Source organism: Scomber scombrus, chromosome 18 (assembly GCF_963691925.1).
Source record: "Scomber scombrus chromosome 18, fScoSco1.1, whole genome shotgun sequence".
NCBI lineage: Eukaryota > Metazoa > Chordata > Actinopteri > Scombriformes > Scombridae > Scomber > Scomber scombrus.
The window spans coordinates 1900440-1920903 of NC_084987.1; the positions used below are offsets into that span (position 1 = coordinate 1900440).

Below are 20464 nucleotides of genomic sequence, written 5' to 3' on the forward strand. Positions count from 1 at the left end.
AATAAGAAACGCTGTTAAATGAATGTTAATAAGCTGATTTGTGAGATTATTTTAGCAGATGTTTGAACTATTAAACAAGAATTAACTTGACAAGCTGTGTGTGTGTGTGTGTGTGTGTGTGTGTGTGTGTGTGTGTGTGTGTGTGTGTGTGTGTGTGTGTGTGGTGTGTGTGGTGTGTGTGGTGTGTGTGGTGTGTGTGGTGTGTGTGTGTGTGTGTGTGTGTGTGTGTGTGACGTTAAAAGTCATTTAGTGAAATTTGACCCTGAACAGCATGAAAGGGTTAAAACAGGGAGGTTAAACATGAGGCCTGTGGGCCAGAAACGGTCCACCGAGCGGTTCAATACGGCCCTTCCTGTGTTCCTGTGAAGGTTTTCCTTCCTTCCATCCATCTGTCCTTCCTCCCTTTTTTCCTTCTATCCTTCCTTCTTTCCTTCCAGCCATCTGTCCTTTCTTCCTTCTGTCCTTCCTTCCTTCCTCCCATCTGTCATTCCTTCCTTCCATCCAACTGTCTGTCTTTCCTTCCTTCCTTTTTTCTTCCCTTTATTCCATGTGTCCTTCTTTCTGCCTGTCCTTCCTTCCTCCCATCTGTCATTCCTTCTTTCTGTCCTCTCTTCTTCCCATCTGTCCTTCCTCCTTCCTTCCTCCCATCTGTCATTCCTTCTTTCTGTCCTCTCTTCTTCCCATCTGTCCTTCCTCCTTCCTTCCTCCCATCTGTCATTCCTTCTTTCTGTCCTCTCTTCTTCCCATCTGTCCTTCCTCCCTCTCTTCCTCCCATCTGTCCTTCCTCCTCCCTTCCTCCCGTCTGTCCGTCCTTCCTCCCGTCTGTCCGTCCTTCCTTCCTCCCTCCCTACCATCTGTCCTTCCTTCCTTCCTTCCTTCCTAAGCAATATATTGAACATGACTTCTTGTAAGTTGCAGAGACAGCTGTCCAGATGTTTGCAGCGATTTATTATTTTTCTTGCATATAATCTCAACCTCTCAGCTGTTCAGCAGCTGATAATCAGTCAGAAGCATCCTGGAAAGATGTGTGTGTGGTTCGTTCCCTTCAAAGTGTTTTAAATTCTGTTCATTATATTTATTGGCTGTAGAAGTCGGACTCTAAACAAACCCCAAATCTCATAGTGGTCAATCTAAAAGTTTTACATATTTGACTCTGAACCATAAATATTGATTCATGGCGTCTGAACTGGAGCTGCAACAGTGACATTCATCAAATGATCATTTTAGTCATTTTAGACCTCCTGTTGTCCTCGAGATGGAAGGATGGAAGAAAGAAGGAAAGGAAGGAAAGATGGAAGGAAGGAAGAAAGAAGGAAAGGAAGGAAAGATGGAAGGAAGGAAAGGAGGGAGGAAGAAGGAAGGGAGGAAGAAAGAAGGAAAGGAGGGAGGAAGAATGAAGGAAGGAAAGATGGAAGGATGGAAGAAAGAAGGAAAGGAGGGAGGAAGAAGGAAGGAAGGAAAGATGGAAGGGAGGAAGAAAGAAGGAAAGGAAGAAGGAATGAAGGAAAGATGGAAGGAAGGATGGAAAGAAGGGAGGAAGGAAGGAAAGACGGAAGAATGGAAGGAAGGAAGGAAGGAATGATGGAAAGGAAGGAACAGTCAAAACAGACGGGGTCAGTTTGACCCGGGAGGACGACACGTTAAGCTTGTTTTCAATGTTCGTTTTTGAGGTTTTGAGCCAGACTAATAACGGATGAATCAAGAGAAGCAGATTAATTAATAATGAAAGTCATTTATTAGTTTGTGCAAACTTTTCCATCCGATGGTTACACTGACTCTCATCACTTTCTTCTTCTTTTTGTACTTTACTGCAGTACAGTTTGAGGTACTTGTACTTTACTGCAGTACAGTTTGAGGTACTTGTACTTTACTGCAGTACAGTTTGAGGTACTTGTACTTTACTGCAGTACAGTTTGAGGTACTTGTACTTTACTGTAGTATTTCCATGTGATGCTCAACATGAATTCAAACCCACGTTAGTTTTTATGTCTGAAACTAAGATGACGTGAGTTTGGCGCGGCTCAGTTCATGCTGACGTCACACTCGTTTAGTTTCTTAACCCTTTGTAGGTCACACCAAGGAAGTGCTGTTTTATCATTTCTTTGCTTTTCCTCTTTGTTGCCATGACAACATAAAACATGGATTTCTTTCTCTCATTGAGCCTAAATGTGATGTTTTACAGACTCATTCTGTTCATGTACAAGATGAAAACATGAAAGTCAAATTAATTCAAGGGAAACATACAGAACAATATGATCTCATGTGTGCCTGATCATTAAAAAGATGGAAGGAAGGAAAGAAAGAAAGGACAGATGGAAGGAAGGAAGGAAGGAAGAAAGAAAGGACAGATGGAAGGAAGGAAGAAAGAAAGGACAGATGGAAGGAAGGAAGAAAGAAAGGACAGATGGAAGGAAGAAGGAAAGAAAGAAAGATGGAACAAAGAAAGAACGGGGAAAAAAGAGAAAGATGGAAGAGAAGGCAGAAAGAAAGGAAAAGAGAAAAGATGGAAGGAAGAAAAAAGAAAGAAAGAAAGGACGGAAGGAAGGAAGGTAAAGAAGACAGGAAGGAAAGTGGGCCGGACTGGACTCCTTGGCGGGCCGGTTCTGGGCCACGGGCCTCGTGTTTGACCCCGCTGGTTTACAAGATGAAAAAATGAAACTCAACTTCTAAACATTTCTCCACAACCTGTATCTATAGCAACCATAGAACAACCTGTATCTATAGCAACCATAGAACAACCTGTATCTATAGCAACCGTAGAACAACCTGTATCTATAGCAACCATAGAACAACTTGTAACTATAGCAACCATAGAACAACCTGTATCTATAGCAACCATAGAACAACCTGTAACTATAGCAACCATAGAACAACCTGTATCTATAGCAACCATAGAACAACCTGTATCTATAGCAACCATAGAACAACCTGTATCTATAGCAACCATAGAACAACCTGTATCTATAGCAACCATAGAACAACCTGTATCTATAGCAACCATAGAACAATCTGATGGTCTGTCTGTGCTAAAGATTGACCCTAAAAGTTTTAAGTTGAATAGATTTAGTTATTGAGCAGATATCATGACACAAAGTGAGCAGACCTAGAAAGGGTTAAAAACCATCTTCTTCTTCTTTAAACACTTTATTGGAGGGAAACTTTAAATCTTGTCATCAGGTGTCTTCCCTCGTCATCCTCCCTCGTTCATGGGGGGGGGGGATTCTCTGATCTGCTGCCCCTCTTCTTCTTCTTCTGTGTTTTCTCTCTTTGCAGGAGAAACGAGGCCGAGCGAGGACAGAGGAGGAGAGAGAGGAGAGGAGGACTCGGCTTCCTTTCCCTCGATGTGGTTTCCTGTTTGTAGGTGGGAGGATGTTGCGACGGTTGCAGCAGCGTTCACACAGCGCTGCAGCTTTTTAGCACCCGGTTACACCTTCTGATTGGTTCGAGGTGTTTGTGTGAAACGACTTTTTTTTTTTTTTTTGCTGTTCTCACATTTTGCTGCTGCAGGCCCCTTTTTCCTCTAATTTCCACCACCAGTTGCAGTTTTGCAGCTCACACTTCAGGGCAGTTACATCAACCTACACAGTCGCACCACTCAATGCAACAGAGCTGTGAAGTTTTCTTGCAGCTTGCTGGTTAGTGAGTCACCTGGTTAGTGAGTCAGATGCTGCACAAACTAGTCACACATCCACACTGGGTTAGGGTTTGATCACTCATCAGGTGCTTTTTGCAACTTTTCTCTGTGTTTTCTGTAGAATTGCAGAAGCTGATCTTTGCCTCTTTTGGACCAACGTGACCCGAGCTGATGGTCAGTCGTTATCTCTCTGAGAGGAAACTGAGGGAGGTGACAGAAGATCAAGAAGAGCTTGTGGCAGGATGTAAAAAAAACACAAAACTGAGCTCCTGAGAAAAGCGCCGTGACTCAGAAGCTGATTGGGTGCAGTGATGTTAGAGGAGGAGAGTCTGTGACAAAGAGGGGAGGAGAGGAAAGCGCCAAAGTAGGTCGTCGAAGGTGCAGATCAGACACTGCATCAGCCGTCGGGGTGTGAAGAACGACGGAGGCAGAAGAGAAGGAGAAAGAAGTCTTCAGATATGGTGGATGTTCGGTTACAGTAGGCGCCTCATGAGGTCCGGATCCTGCGGGGGACACAAGAAGCTTCACACATCCTCCGTCCTCCTCGCCGCCGCCACACGACTGTCCCCTCCAATCAGTGTTTGCCCACAAGCGTTGGTGAGTTTTCCATCGTTTTCTCCCTTCAATGTGCGACGGACGAGCCTCAGGTTGGTTCCCAGCATGCATCTGATGCACATGGAGGAAGTTGAGCTTGAAGGGTTTTTCATAGCAGGGCCGAACCCGGTCCAGAACCCAAACCAGGGTCCACTCTGTCCAATCTGTCCTGTTCAGCTTGTGTTTGTCACTTTTGGTGTCTAATACTTTGATTCACTCACTGAGGCAGAAACCAATGCTACAAGAGCACAAAGAAGTTCACAAATACATCATTAGGAGTCAAAATTAAGGAGTTTTTTTTTTTCAACTGAACCTGTGAAAGAACTAAAACGTCCCACACACTTTCGATCACTTACACCCCCTCTAATTCAGAACTACCTACAGGTTTTTAAAAAAGAAGCTTAGCTGGTGTTTAAAGTCTTATGTTTCCTGTCTAAAAGTGTCGAGTGTCGTCTGTTTCCTGATGTAGACGCTGACTTTGGTTTTAAGGGTTTTTCGTGTGTGTTTGCGGCCGTCAGAGCGACGTCGTTCATGTGTAAACTACAGAGAGACGAGTTTTAGTCAGAAACATCAAACCTGCAGCAACAGTCACTGCTGCAGCTGCAGGAAGGTCATCCAGTGCAAAGTAACTGAGTACATTTACTAAAGTACACGTTAAGTTACTTTTACTTTACTGCAGTACAATTTGAGGTACTTGCACTTTATTGTAGTACAGTTTGAGGTACTTGTACTTTACTGTAGTACAGTTTGAGGTACTTGTACTTTACTGTAGTACAGTTTGAGGTACTTGTACTTTACTGTAGTACAGTTTGAGGTACTTGTACTTTACTGTAGTACAGTTTGAGGTACTTGTACTTTACTGTAGTATTTCCATGTGATGCTACTTTCTACATCTCAGAGGGAAATATTGTACTTTCTACTCCACTACATTTATTTGACAGCTTTAGTTAAATAGATAAATTAAGCTGCATTATTTAAGATTAAACCAGCAGTTACCAAACTTAACGTAACATCATTGTGCAGTTTTGTCGTCTCGTCATCAACACTTTAGTTAAGACAACCTGGTTTTATTTCTTCCACCTCTACAAACCAGAATGTCTGAACCACATTTTGTGTGAAACTATCAAGTAAATGTTGAGACTAGAGACAGAATAAGTACAAACCTTTGACCTCATGGTGACGCTGGAGGAAAAGTCAGAGGATCGCCAAAGTTGGCAGGGTTCATCCTCTGGGAATCCTCCAATTTCATTCCAATCCATCGATATTATATATATATATATATATATATATATATATATATATATATATATATATATATATATATATATATATATATATATATATATATATATATATATATATATATATATATATATATATATATATATATATATATATATATATATATATATATATTCAATTAAACAGAGATTCTGTGTGTTTGGTTCACATTACATTTTTAAATCACATTATTTTTCCAAATTTAAAATGTAAGTTTCTTCATGTTTAAACTGTTGCAGCTGCTGTTTAAAGAGAAGAAGCTTTCTTTCTCCCGATAAATGAGAAACTTTAACTTCTTATCTTTAATTTGTCATCTTTGCGCCGACGTGATGAAGTGCAGCTCAGCAGTGTCATTATCTGTAATTCATTTGATAAAATCCGTTGCGTCAGTTTGTCTTTTCCTGTCACGCTTCCTTTACATATCTTTAACCTTATTTCGCTCATTTCTATTGGCTGCTTTTTAAAATCTTTGGCGTTTTTTGCTGTAATGGTGAGAAAACAAAGAAAACAAAGAAAACAAAGAAAACAAAGAAAACAAGAAAACAAAGAAAACAAGAAAACAAAGAAAACAAGAAAACAAGAAAACAAAGAAAACAAGAAAACAAGAAAACAAAGAAAACGAGCATAAAGATGTTGCCAGGACTCAAGATGGCTGCTTCTCCTCCTCACTCTAACCTGGTTCTGATCCCTGTGAAGACGAAGAAACAAAGTGTTTAAAGTAGTTTTTTTAAATACTTCAGTCAGAGCTTCTTCTTCTTCTGTTTATTTGGATGTTTCCATGTTCAGGTCACATGAAGGAGTACGGCTGTTTTTTAATGTGAAGTGTGTTTCCAGTCTGTTGGGAGTTTAGTGGAGAGTTCAGGTTTACAGAGGAAAGAAGATGAGCTGTACCAGTCAGTGGAACCACGTGTCAGATGGTTTTCCTTCCTGTGTGACGCACCTCTGTGATCGAGACACAGATAATCATCGTGTTTCTTGTGATGCCACAGGAAAGTAAAAGAAGAAGAAAAAAAACACCAGTTATTTAAGAGAAAGCAGCAGTTTCTCTAACGTGGTTTACGTCTGTTCATTGTTCCGTTAAAAATAAAACGAGCCCATTCTGTAAGATGATAATAATAATAATAATAATAATAATAATAATAATAATAATAATAATAATAATAATGATAATAATGCATTTTATTTAAAGGCGTTTTCCTCCCTCCCTCCTTTCCTTCCTTCTTCCTCCCTTCCTTCCTCCTTTCCTTCCTTCTACCTCCTTTCCTTCCTTCCTTCCCTGCTTCCTTCCCTCCTTCCTTCTTCCTCCTTTCCATCATTCCTTCCTTCCTTCCTTCGATCCTTCCTTCCTTTCTTCCTTCCTTCCTTCCTTCCATCTTTCCTTCCTTCCTTTCTTCCTTCCTTCCTTCCATCTTTCCTTTTATCCATCCTTCCTTCCTTCCTTCCATCTTTCCTCCCTTCCTTCTTCCTCCCTTCCTTCCTTGACTCGAGGACAACAGGGGGGTTAAAGGCGCCTTTCAAAGCACTCAAGGACACCTTACAAGGCTCATATAACATGACAACAGTACATCAAACAATATAAATCAGGAAACATTTAGTGCAAAGATAAAGAATAAATATGAATGTGACTATAAAGCATCAGTACAATAAATAAACAAGAATATGATGCATAGTTAGTGTGAGACAGAGTATGCAGCTCTGAATAAGAGGGATTTAACCCTCCTGTTGTCCTCGAGTCAAGGAAGGAAGGAAGGAAGGGAGGAAGAAGGAAGGAAAGGAAGGAAGTAAGGAAGGAAGGAAGGATAGAAGGGAGGAAGGAAAGGAGGAAGGAAGGAAGGGAGGGAGGAAGTAAGGGAGGAAGGAGGGAGGAAGAAGGAAGGAAAGGAGGGAGGAAGTTGCAGTCATTTGCAGTTATTTAGATGATAGATAGAAGATCCTTCCTTCCTTCCTTCCTCTTTTCCTCCCTCCCTCCCTCCTTACTCCTTTCTTTCCTTCCTCCTTCCTTACTCCTTTCCTTCCTTCCTTGCTTCCCCTTTTCCTCCCTCCCTCCTTACTCCTTTCCTTCCTTCCTTCTTTCCTTCCTTCCTTGACCTGAAGACAACAGGGGGGTTAAAGGTTGCCGTTGTCCTGACTGTAGTTTATCTCTGATGATGGTAGTTCACAGCCTTTACTCTCCTCTCCTAACGTCCTCCCCTTGTCTCTCCTTAGATGAACCATGGACTTCTCCTGGGTCCTGCTGGTCCTGGCGGTCGCCGTCTTCGTCTCCATGGTGGTCCTGGCCATCGTCTGTCTGGACTGCAGGAACAGCGGCCCGCAGGGTGAGTTGATGTCATGAGGTTAACAGTTTGCTATGTTATGCTCACTGTGACATCCTGTGGTTTGTGACATCGTCCGTTTTAAAGAAACAGTGTCAGATAAAAGTTTTCACACTTTCAATCGTTCCTCTCTTTCCTCCCTTTTTTCTTTCCTTCCTCCATCCCCTTTTCTTCCTTCCTTCCTTCCTTCCTTCCTTCCTTCCTTCCTTCCTTCCTTCCTTCCTTCCTTCCTTCCTTCCTTCCTTCCTTCCTTCCTTCCTTCCTTCCTTCCTTCCTTCCTTCCTTTCCTTCCTCCCTTCCTTATTTCCTCCCTCCCTCCCTCCTTCCTTCTTTCCTCTCTCTTTCCTCTCTTCCTTCTTTCCTTCCTCCATCCCCTTTTCTTCCTTCCTTCTGTCCTTCCTTCCTTCCTTCTTTCCTTCCTCCCTTCCTTCCTTCCTTTCCTTCCTCCCTTCCTCCATTTCCTCCCTCCCTTCCCTCCTTCTCTCTTTCTTTCTTCCCTCCTACCTTCCTTCCTTCCTTCTTTCCTCCGTCCTTCCTCCCTTTCCTTCATTCCTCCCTTCCTTCTTTCCTTCCTTCCCTCCTTCCTTTCCCTCCTTCTTCCTCCCTCCTTTCCTTCTTCCTTCTCCCTTCCTCCCTCCTTTCCTTCTTCCTTCCTCCCTCCCTCCCTTCCTTATTTCTCCCTTCCTTCCTTCCTTCCTCCCTCCCTCCTTTCCCTCCTTCTTCCTTCCTCCCTCCCTCCTTTCCTTCCTTCTTCCTCCCTTCCTTCCTCCTTTCCTTCCTTGACTCGAGGACAACAGGAGTTAATATTAACATTAATTGGATATATATTTTTCTGCTTCCTCCCACCAGTCTCTATCAGGCAAGCTTCAGAGATTTACATGCCGTAAGTCTTTCATTTAAATAGACATAAAAAAACACTCACATAAAAAATATGTACACATTTTTAAAGATATTTCTTTAGTGCAATAATACAGCTTACAGGTTCGTCCACTCTCAGAACAATAACTATAAAGACAACGATGTGAGCATCCACACTATGAACTATTACATCCTGTCTCTGAGCTGCTGGTTCTGATTGGCTGTCAGGCTGCTGTATGGTTTATAGGAAGGATTCTGATTGGCTGTCAGGCTGCTGTATGGTTTATAGGAATGATTCTGATTGGCTGTCGGGCTGCTGTATGGTTTATAGGAAGGATTCTGATTGGCTGTCAGGCTGCTGTACGGTTTATAGGAAGGATTCTGATTGGCTGTCAGGCTGCTGTACGGTTTATAGGAAGGATTCTGATTGGCTGTCAGGCTGCTGTACGGTTTATAGGAACGATTCTGATTGGCTGTCGGGCTGCTGTATGGTTTATAGGAATGATTCTGATTGGCTGTCGGGCTGCTGTATGGTTTATAGGAAGGATTCTGATTGGCTGTCGGGCTGCTGTATGGTTTATAGGAAGGATTCTGATTGGCTGTCAGGCTGCTGTACGGTTTATAGGAAGGATTCTGATTGGCTGTCAGGCTGCTGTACGGTTTATAGGAACGATTCTGATTGGCTGTCGGGCTGCTGTATGGTTTATAGGAATGATTCTGATTGGCTGTCGGGCTGCTGTATGGTTTATAGGAAGGATTCTGATTGGCTGTCGGGCTGCTGTATGGTTTATAGGAAGGATTCTGATTGGCTGTCAGGCTGCTGTACGGTTTATAGGAAGGATTCTGATTGGCTGTCAGTGTTTCTCTGAAATTGATCAAACTAAATCGTTCATCACTGTCGATGTCGTTACAGTTGTGGTGCGGACTCCAACATCCACTTCAGAACATTTTTTAAAGCTATATATTTATAGTTATAGTTCTTGGGGTGGACGGGCGTTAAAAATCTAAGTTTTATATTTAAGTGTAAACAGCAGCTGTGTATTTCGTGTCTCTTCTTTCTTTCTTTCATTCAGCTCCACTGATTTCAGGGTCATCCATTCAGGTAAGTCTGAAACATTTAGGTGTTTGTTTGTCTGCTTTAATTTATAATAATTCTCTTAAATCTGCCTGAAAAGTGTGTAAAACATTTCGGGTACATAAAGGTACTTTCTATGAATGCATTTTAAGATCCTTTTTACTTTCTATACAATCCTTTAATGAGGCAATAGCACCTCTGTGTTTCCCTTTCTTAAGTGACATACGTTAAAATCTATATTAACCCTCCTGTTGTTCTTGAGTCAAGGAAGGAAGGAAGGAAAGGAGGGAGGAAGGAAGGGAGGAAGGAAGGAAGGAAAGGAGTGAGGAAGGAAAGAAGGAAGGAAGGGAGGAAGGACGGAAGGAAGGAAAGGAGTGAGGAAGGAATGAAGGAAGGAAAGGAGGGAGGAAGGAAGGAAGAAGGAAGGAAAGGAGTGAGGAAGGAAGGAAGGAAGGAAGGAGGGAATAAGGAAGGAAGGGAGGAAGAAGGAAGGAAAGAAGGAGGGAAGGGAGGAAAGGAGAAACGAAGGAAGGACGGCGGAAGGAAGGAAGGAAGGTAGGAGGGAGGGAGAAAGGAAAAGAGGAAGGGAGGAAGGTGGGGGGAGGAAAGAAAGGGAGAAGGAGGGAGGGAAGAAGAAGGGAAGGAAAGAAGGAGGGAGGAAGGAAGGACAGACAGACAGAAGGAAAGAAAGAAAGAGAAGGAGGGAGGGAGGAAGTAAGGTAGGAAGGGAGGAAGGACAGACGGAAGGAAGGAAGGGATGAAAGAAGGAACAGTCAAAACAGACGGGGTCAATTTGACCCGGGAGGACGACAGGAAGCTTAAATATACTGACAAACACTTAACATGCTCAGCATTTTTAAGTCAGGGGGTTAAACTTCATACACATTTTTGTAAAGACTGAAAAACAGCTCATGGATTCTTAGAGGGTTGAGTGGAAATGCTAAATAATGCTTTTATCTGCACCTCCGCAGCTTTGTAATGGCAGACGGTTAACATAGTAATTATGAGGAGTGATCAAACAGAAACAGAGACATATGTAAATGGGAACCAACTAAATGGTGACTGAGTATTAAGAGGATGCTCACTGCTCACATTCACTGAATCACAATTTTCATTTGTTCGGTAGTTTAGATAAAAATACATTTTGCAACAGTTATGGCGCTTTTCCACTTCACAGTTCCAGCACGACTCGACTCGGTTTGGTTCCAGGAACCTTTTCCATTACAAAAAAGTACCTACTCAACATGGGCGGGGTCGTCATAGCACGGCTCGCCGAAACTGCCGTGACTTTGTTTTTTATACGCGACACAAACACATAAACAATGGAGGACATGGAGGCGATGGTGTACTTGCTGCTGTATGAGGCTTTCTGTCTCACACAAAGCAAGAGAAGAGAAACTAATCTCTGTAACGCTGTTACATATATTTAAATATGCCGGCTCATGACTCTTCCAGCTACAACTCTTCTGACCAATCAGTGGCCGGCAGTCTGTTGACGTCACATTCCTTCCCTCCTTCCTCCTTTTCTTCCATCTTTCCTTCCTTCCTTTCCTGTCCTTCCTGTCTTCTTTTCCTTCCTTCCTACCATCTTTCCTCCCTCCCTTCCTTCCTTCCTATTTTTTCTTCCTTCTTATTTTCCTTCCTTCCTTCTTGTCTTATTTTCCTTTCTTCCATCTTTACTTCTCACTACGTCGTGCTCATGACTCTTCCAGTGACTCTCTGACCAATCAGTGGCCGGCAGTCTGATGACGTCACATTTAGTATCGGCTCGGCTCGCTTGGAACCTCGGCAGAGCAGATACTAATAAAGCACCAGGTACCAGGTACTATCCCTGATGGAGACGCATAGAAAAAGAGGCGAGTCGAGTCGAGTCGTGTTGGAACTGTGTAGTGGAAAAGCGCCATAAGAGTCAGTGTGTTAAATGTTTCTATGCTGATGATGTTACATTGATTGTCTGTAATGATGACGATGATGATGACGATGATGATGATGATGGATGTGACTTTCTGTTGAACTGCAGCTCAACAAACCACAGATGTGAGCTCCATCCATTCCCCCTCCACCCTGCTGTCACCTTTGTAAGTTAGAAAATATAATGTATCTTGGTCAGTATCATTCTATCAATTTTCTCAGTTGTCCCTCAAACTGATGTGTTTTTAATTTTTCTTGCACACATTCAGCCCACATTCTTCTGATCCTGGAACTCAGCGTCGACAGCGATCTGTGACGCCGACCGAAACTGGTGAGATATTTATTTTCATGTGACTTCCATCTCATCCGTGTTTTAACCCTCACGTCGTCCTTCCGGGTCAAATTGACCCCGTCTCTCTTTTGACTGTTCCTTCTTTCCTTCCTCCCTCTTTCTTTAATTTTTCTTTCGTTCTTCCTCTCATTCTCTCTTTCTTTCCTTCCCTCCTCCTTCCATACTTCTTTCCTCACTTCCTTCCTTCCTCCTTTCCTTCCTCCCTTCTTCCTCTCCCTACTTCCTTCCTCTTTTCCTCCCTCCTTACTCCTTTCCTTCCTTCCTCATTCCTTCCTTCTTTCCCCGTCTTCTCTTCCTTCCTTCCTTCCCCTCTTCCTTTCTCCTGTCCTTCCTTCCTCCTGTCCTTCCTTTCTCCTTTCCTTCCTCCTTTCCTTCCTCCCTTCTCTCCTTACTTCCTTCCTCTTTTCCTCCCTCCCTCCTTACTCCTTTCCTTCCATCCTTCCTCCTTTCCTTCCTCTCTTCCTTCTCTCCTTACTTCCTTCCTCTTTTCCTCCCTCCCTCCTTCCTTCCTCCTTCCTTCCTTCTTTCCTCCCTCCCTTCCTTCTTTCCTTACTTCCTCCTTTCCTTCCTCCTTCCTTCTTTCCTCTTTTCCTCCCTCCCTCCTTACTCCTTTCCTTCCTTCCTTCCTACTTTCCTTCCTCCCTTCCTTCTTTCCTTCCTTCCTCCTTTCCTTCCTCCTTCCTTCTTTCCTCTTTTCCTCCCTCCCTCCTTACTCCTTTCCTTCCTGCCTTCCTACTTTCCTTCCTCCCTTCCTTCTTTCCTCTTTTCCTCCCTCCATCCTTACTCCTTTCCTTCCTTCCTTCCTCTTTCCTCCCTTACTCCTTTCCTTCCTTGACCTGAAGACAACAGGAGGGTTAAAGGTTGCCGTTGTCCTGACTGTAGTTTATCTCTGATGATGGTAGTTCACAGCCTTTCACACACATGCTCATCAATCTGAACTCTCCTTGTATTTTTTTTTCCTACAGAAAGTATTCCGAGTTACGAGAATTCACCAGATGGTAATAACACATTTTCCATTAGCAGTTAGTTTGTTGTTTCCTCTGTAATGAACAATCATTCCCAGCAGGACGCAACTATAAAACCCCTTAACACTTTAATTCATAAACATGTCCATGACTCATTGTTCTTCAAGTAGATCTTGCAAATTTGAGGTACTTGTTCTTTACTGTAGTACAGTTTGAGGTACTTGTACTTTACTGCAGTACAGTTTGAGGTACTTGTACTTTACTGCAGTACAGTTTGAGGTACTTGTTCTTTACTGTAGTACAGTTTGAGGTACTTGTACTTTACTGTAGTACAGTTTGAGGTACTTGTACTTTACTGCAGTACAGTTTGAGGTACTTGTTCTTTACTGTAGTACAGTTTGAGGTACTTGTACTTTACTGCAGTACAGTTTGAGGTACTTGTTCTTTACTGTAGTACAGTTTGAGGTACTTGTACTTTACTGCAGTACAGTTTGAGGTACTTGTTCTTTACTGCAGTACAGTTTGAGGTACTTGTACTTTACTGCAGTACAGTTTGAGGTACTTGTTCTTTACTGTAGTACAGTTTGAGGTACTTGTACTTTACTGTACAGAATAAATATTCTGTTTCATTTTATGATGTAAATGTGCTTCTTTTTTTTTTTGCAGTACCTAATTATGTAAACCCTGGGAGCTACACAGACCCAGACTACATGTAGGTTTCATTTCTGTTGTTTTTTTTCTCTTCTTTCTTTGTTGTTTATTTGTAAGTCTGATCTGATCATCTCTTCTTCTCTGGTTCGTGTAGATTAGTTTTGGCCGATGGTGAAGCTCCTCCGAACAATCCGAGCCGAGCCTCAACGCACAGTTCAGGTACCACAAAGACACAAAAAGAGTAGATTTATTTTTTATTTGACAGTAATAAGTAAAACAGACAGCTGCTCTCTCCTTCTCCTTCCCACACAGAGGACCAAAACCTCTCAGCTTTGGTTATTTATTGTAACACAAACTCTGTGGTGAAGCTTTTGAGAGAAGAGATGGAGGATCTCAGATGTGGTATACATGGAACTAGATTTGTTTGTTAACCCTCCTGTTGTCCTCAGGTCAAGGAAGGAAGGAAAGGAGTAAGGAGGGGGAAGGAAGGAAAGGAGTAGGGAGGGAGGAAAGAAGGAAGGAACGGAGTAAGGAAGGAAGGGAGGGAAGAAAGGAGTAAGGAGGGAGGGAGGAAGGAAGGAAGGAAAGGAGTAAGACGGAAGGGAGGGAGGAAGTAAGAAGAGAAGGAAGGGAGGAAGGAAAGGAGTAAGGAGGGAGGGAGGGAGGGAGGGTCGAAGGAAGGAGGAAAAGAAGAAGGAAGTAAGGAGAGAAGGAAGGGAGGAAGGAAAGGAGCAAGCAAGGAAGGAAGCAAGGAACGAAAAGCAATAAGGAGGGAGGGAGGGAGGAAGGACGGATGGAAGGAGGACGGAACAAAGACAGAGGGAAGGAGGGGAAGAACGAAAGAGGGAGGAAGGAAAGAAGGAACAGTCAAAAGAGAGATGGGGTCAATTTGACCCGGGAGGACGACAGGAGGGTTAAAGGATGTAGTAAGTGAAGGAACTCAGGTTCACTGTTTGTTTTCATCCACAGATACTCAACATGATTACGAGAATGTCCAAGGTGAGTTGGCTCATATGTCGCTGAAGGATGATGATGATGATGATGATGAGGATGAAGATGATGGGACTGGAGACTATCTGAATGTGGACGCGCTGCACAGTGAGTCGGAAGTTACATTTTTCTGTTTTCATGAGAAGTAAAATTAACCTTTGTGTCGTCCTCCCGGGTCAAATTGACCTGTTCCTTCTTTCCTCCCATCCTTCTGTCCTTCCTCCCTCCCTCCTTCTCTCTTTCTTTCCTCCCTTCCTTCTTTCCTTCCTCCATCCCCTTTTCTTCCCTACCTCCTTCTCTTTCTTTCCTCACCCCTACCTTCCCCCCTTCCTTCTTTCCTCCCTTCCTCTTTTCCTTTCTCCCTCCCTTCATCCGTCCTTCCTCCCTTTCCTTCCTTCATCCTTTCCTCCCTCCCTCCTTCTCTTTCTTTCCTCCCTCCCTCCTACCTTCCTTTCATCCGTCCTTCCTCCCTTTCCTTCCTTCCTCCTTTCCTCCCTCCCTCCTTTTCTCTTTCTTTCCTCCCTCCTACCTTCCTTCTTTCCTCTATCCTTCTTTCCTTCCTCCCTTCCTATTTTCCTTTCTCCCTCCCTCCTTCCTTCATCTGTCCTTCCTCCCTTTCCTTCCTTCCTCCTTTCCTCCCTCCCTCCTTCTCTTTCTTTCCTCCCTCCTACCTTATCCCTTCCTTCTTTCCTCTTTACTTCCTATTTTCCTTTTTCCCTCCCTCCCTCCTACCTTCCTTCCTTCTTTCCTCCGTCCTTCCTCCCTCCTTTCCTCCGGATTGGACCCCTCAGTGGGCCGGTTCTGACCCACGGGCCTCATATGTTTCCATTCACAGGTCTATTTATTGATATAATTACATATTATATATACGTTATATTTGTTTTATTGCGACGTCACGTTTTCCATCAGCAGAAACACCTGGAGAATCGTCTCAGAGTGAGAGCGATGATGAAGATGGTGGGAACTACGTCAACCAACCACCAGTAAGTTCACATCAGCTCACCCATGTTTTATTTGTCCTGAAGCAACGATTGCTCAGTTTTTTTGTTTTTTTCCTTCCAGCTGATGAAGAGCTAGCCCAGTGCATGATGGGACTCAGCCTGGCGGCGAGTGGCTGACCTCCGACCGCCTGACTGTGAGCTTTTCAGCTGCCAACTCCCCGTTTTTATTGTCCTGCTCCGACATCGTGACGGTGTCTGACTGCTGAAGGACTGAAGAGAAGAAACTGATAAATTATTCTGATGTGGAGAACTGGAACTCATTTTTTTTCTCCGTTCCTAAAGCTTCATCATCAGGGGAACGGTTGTGATTTGTGATTCAGGCAGCGAAAGGTTTCACTTTTTATGATTTCCACTTCCACAGTTGTAAAGGATCATGTTCTTTATTTTCCTTCTTGTAACCAGATCTATGCCATATAAACCGGATTGGGAGGTTTCCTTTAAAAACGTATTCCGATACAGTTACTAAACATAGCACAAAAAGTAAGGAAATGTCGTGTTTGGTAGATTAGTTCTTTGTTGTAACAATGCTTGATGGGAATAAATCTTATACAGTTAGAAAGCCTGTTTATTTCCCTTTTAAATGGAGCTACACCTGTAAGGAACATGCATTAGTGGGATGAGCAGCAGAGCTGAGTAGGTGGGTTGCGCCCATGAAAATGTTGTCAAATCTGGTTGGATCAGCTTGGCCGTGCTGTTCGTGCCAGAGTGACCAACACAGCCACGTTGAGCTCTGCTGCTCATCCCACTAATGCATGTTCCTTACTATTATGGCTCCATTTAAAAGGGAAGTAAACAAGCTTTCTAACGGTATAACATTCATTGCCAAGAAGCTTTGTTAGAACAAAGAAATACTCTACCAAACACACATTTTATTCATTTTTGTGCTATGTTTAGTAACGTAATCCAAGCACCACAATATTAAAGTAATGTAACTTTATTACTTTTTTGTTACTTTAGGATTATTGGAATACCAAATATTCAATATTAACGACATAAGGCATGCATTTGGTGCAACATTGGCCACTTTCTATGCAAATGAGACTCGCAGACTTGCAAAAACCAAACCATATCAGTGTTTAATATTTAATGAAATCTTCAGACTATGGGCTACTTTAAAGTAATTTCAGCTACTTACCAATATAAATGTCCTGATGGAGCTCAGGGTTCATCCTAGGGCCGGGCAATATATTGATATCATATCGATATCGTGATATGAGACTAGATATCGTCTTAGATTTTGGATATCGTAATATCGCGATATATCATCAGAATCATCTTTTCCCGGTTTCTGAGCTCACCAGACTGTTCTAGCTGTTCTATTATTTACCTTTTACCCACTTTATCAACATTTTCATAGTGTTAATGTTTAGTGAAAGCATCGACAGTCATCTCTACAATATTGTTGCAATATCGATATCGAGGTATTTGGTCTAAAATATCGTGATATTTGATTTTGTCCATATCGCCTAGCCCTAGTTCATCCATAGGTTCTTCTTTATTAAAAACAATCCCACCATGTAAACCTGAGTCTGTGCAGCAGAACACAGAACATTAATGAAGTAGATCCTGATCAATCGGGTGTTAATGAACTACTGCTGCTGTAGACTCGATTACTCGTCTTTTGTGCGTTTAATTTTTAGATTTAATTGAAACAGAGATCACATGCTCTAGTGGGCAGGGTTTGCTCACTTCTCCCTGTAACCTGCGACTTTCAGCAGAGTGCGTCTGTGGTTGTCGCTTCTGTTCACATGACGGGTATCGAATGTACGCAGTTGGTATCAGTATCACTTTAAAAGGTACTTGGATTGGAAGTAGTATCGTACTGTTTTTAATTGATACCCAGCAACTAGACAGCAGAGTGAAAACGCTGCAAACATGATTTATATTCATGTTAACGGAAGGCAGCTCAGTTTCTCTCCACTGAACTTAGTTTAGACCTTCCTGTCGTCCTCCCGGGTCAAATTGACCTCGTCTGTTTTGACTGTTCCTTCTTTCCTTCCTTCCTTCCTTCCATCCGTCTGTCCTTCCTCCCTCCCTCCTTCTTTCCGTCCTCTCTATTTACTCCCTTCCTTCTTTTCTTCCTCCATCCCCATTTCTTCATTCCTCCCTCCCTTCCTCCCTCCCTTCCTTCCTTCCTTCCTCCTTCTCTCTTTCTTTCCTCCCTTCTTTCCTTCTGTCCTTCCTTCCTCCCTCCCTCCTTCTTTCCTCCCTCCCCCCTTCTCTTTCTTTCCCCTTTTCCTTTCTCCCTCCCTCCTTCCTTCTTTCCTCCCTCCTTCCCTCCGTCCTTCCTTCCTTCCTCCCTCACAACTTTCATTTCTTCCTCCTCCCTTTCTCCTTTCCTTCCTCCTTTCCTCCCTTATTCCTTCCTTCTTTGACTCGAAGACAACAGGAGGGTTAAAATGTTGTTTTTTTTTTTTTACAATCTATTAGTTTTTATTAGTTAATCCTTTCATTCACAGTGTCCGTCTAACACAATGCGAGGTTTAGACCACACTGATGGTGCGTATGTGATGTTTGAGCTTCTTTTTTGTTTTTTTAACTGACAAATCCTGAGAATGTCTAAATTCACGTTTCTGTATATTTATGTGTTGTTGTTGAATCTGAATCTGTTTAAGTTGTGTCAACTAGAAATGTTTTTGTTTTTTTCAAATAACTACAATTCAATTAAACCTTTACAAAAATGTAAATATTTGATTCCTTTTATTAACATTAAGAGCTGCTTTATTTTAACGATCAAACCAGCAGTTTTATCACGTTCTGATGTGATGCTTCACACTGCCGAAGAGTTGTGTGATGATTAATAAAATATGATGAATCAACAGTAGATAAAACATTTAAAGAATTTGTTTGTCCTTTTGGAAAATACAGGAGCTAATTAGCTTAGCTCAAGGACAGCTAGCCTGGCTGAAGCTAACAAAGTCCATCTACCAAAACCTCTGAAGCTCATTGATCAACATATTATATCAAAGTAAAAACGTGTATCGATGGTTTCTAAGAACTACTGAAGAGAACAGACCTACTTCTTGTTGAATAAGAAGTCTGTGTAAAGTAAGAATAAATATGTGTTCTGAGTTTGACATACCACAGAAAAGTGTGTTGTTAACCACACTGCCAAATTTGAATGATTAAAAAAAAGGCAAAGGCTATTTGCACCCAGTACAATTAGAAGTGTATGCTATTTGTACCCTGGTGTATATAGCAAAGTGTTCTATTTGCACCCGTTTTGGTGCAAATATCAATGTATGCTATTTGCGGTGAGAGCGGGAACTATTTCTTGTCGTACAAAAGTCGGAAAATCGGCGGGAACTATTTCTTGTCGTACAAAAGTCGGAAAATCGGCGGGAACTATTTATTGTCGGATAAAGTGACGAAATATTTCTTGTGGAACAAAAGTCGGATAAACTGACGGAAATAGTTCCAGTACCTTAAAACCACAGATGTATTTTGATTATTTAACTAACTGAATGAAGCTAATAAGTGTTTTTTTCCCCCACGAAATATTAAATATTCCTTTAATATTTGTCCTACTGTTGACCATTTACTGCCAGTCATCCTCTACAGTAGGAAACCTTCAACAGACATAAACTTGAGCTCTTTGTTAAGTGTGTCAGAGTTTAGTAGTTGTGTAGTTTTATAAAAGTCTGCAGAACATTGTAACCCAAAAAAATGACTGACATAAATAAAAAGTCATGTGTCAAACATTCAGGGATGTCGCTGCTTTCGAATGAATGAAAAAAGCTCAGAGTTTTTTTTTTGTTTTGTTTGTTTTTTGTTTTTTTCAGTGGTTTTATTTGTTTTATTTGTCTGTAAAAGGAGAAGAGGCGGGACGGGGGAGAAAAGAACAATGTTTCCACTGTCGTCAGTCCGAAAGTTTTCCACCAGTGATCGTCCTCAGTCCAGCTTGTGTCCATGTGTAAAAACAAAAACAAAAACAAAAAACTGTCTATACTTACATATTAAAATCCAGAAAACTTTCCCCTAAGCAGAAACATCCAATGAGAGATGTTTCTGTTTTCATCTGCTTTTTTACATTTTTTTTTTTAAAAGAACTGGGCAGAAGTAAAGAGCTTAATCATTTGATGGCAGGAGGTGGGAATGTTACAAGTCGATCGGGACGCTGGGGGTTTCGTAGCCGTTCCCGAACGCAACCGTGAAGCTTCAGTTTGCAGAGTGGTGGAAGGACAGCTGCTGGGCGTGATGAGCCTGGACCTGAAGAGCTGGAACACACACACACACACACACACACACACACACACACACACACACACACACACACACACACTTACTTTATAACAACCTTTATAACAATCCTGTTGTCCTCAAGTCAAGGAAGGAAGGAAGGAAGGAAGGAAGGGAGGGAGGGAGGAAGGTAGGGGGGAGGAAAGAAAGAGAGAAGGAGGGAGGGAGGAAAGAAGGAAGGAAGGAAGGGAGGGAGGAAGGAAAAGAGGTAGTGAGGAAGGAAGGAGGACAGAAGGAAGGTAGGACGGAGGGAGGAAAAAAGGAAGGGGGAAGGTAAGAGGAAGGAAGGAAGGAGGACAGAAGGAAGGAAGGTAGGACGGAGTGAGTAAAAAGGACAGAGGAAAGAAGGAAGGGGGAGGGGGAGGAAAGAAAGAGAGAAGAAAAGGGGATGGAGGAAGGAAAGGAGGAGGAAGGGAAGAAGGAAGGAAGGAGGAAGGGAGGAAGAAGAAAAGGAAAGGAGGGAGAAGGAAAGAAGGGAGGAAAGGAGGGAGGAAGGAAGGAAGGATGGAAGGACACACACACACACACAGAGAAATAAACACACACACACATACCGTGAATCCAGCCTTGCAGGTGCAGGTGTACGGTTGCGTTTCGTGGA

General features: G+C 42.5%; 3 protein-coding genes across 4 annotated transcripts in view; 2 read left to right on the forward strand and 1 right to left on the reverse strand.

The window, feature by feature from the left end:
* Positions 1 to 87, forward strand: part of spns1 (SPNS lysolipid transporter 1, lysophospholipid) — a 13640-nt gene extending 13553 nt beyond the window's left edge. For both annotated transcript variants that reach the window (XM_062438183.1, XM_062438185.1), the window contains one exon: positions 1 to 87. This exon is cut by the window's left edge and continues 827 nt beyond it. The gene's annotated coding sequence lies outside the window, so the exon portion shown is untranslated.
* Positions 88 to 4000: 3913 nt separating this feature from the next.
* Positions 4001 to 15700, forward strand: LOC133999224 (uncharacterized). Its single transcript, XM_062438414.1, has 12 exons — positions 4001 to 4231; positions 7715 to 7824; positions 8671 to 8704; positions 9753 to 9781; positions 11775 to 11832; positions 11935 to 11996; positions 12983 to 13015; positions 13649 to 13694; positions 13788 to 13852; positions 14603 to 14731; positions 15533 to 15606; positions 15686 to 15700. Exons 2-12 carry the CDS (start codon positions 7722 to 7724, stop codon positions 15698 to 15700), a joined length of 648 nt encoding a protein of 215 aa, XP_062294398.1. The 5' UTR covers positions 4001 to 4231; positions 7715 to 7721.
* Positions 15701 to 15718: 18 nt separating this feature from the next.
* Positions 15719 to 20464, reverse strand: part of atxn2l (ataxin 2-like) — a 25658-nt gene continuing 20912 nt past the window's right edge. The window contains 1 exon segment of the mRNA XM_062438415.1: positions 15719 to 15834. Within this exon segment, the coding sequence (XP_062294399.1) occupies positions 15719 to 15834 (116 nt within the window).

What these genes read in the sequence shown, in the direction of transcription:
- LOC133999224 (XM_062438414.1), top strand. Translation starts at nt 7,722, where the DNA reads ATGGACTTCTCCTGGGTCCTGCTGGTCCTGGCGGTCGCCGTCTTCGTC. An exon ending in GCTTCAGAGATTTACATGCC is followed by an intron (nt 8,705 to 9,752) that starts GTAAGTCTTTCA and finishes TCTTTCATTCAG; the next exon opens with CTCCACTGATTTCAGGGTCA. An exon ending in TCCACCCTGCTGTCACCTTT is followed by an intron (nt 11,833 to 11,934) that starts GTAAGTTAGAAA and finishes GCACACATTCAG; the next exon opens with CCCACATTCTTCTGATCCTG.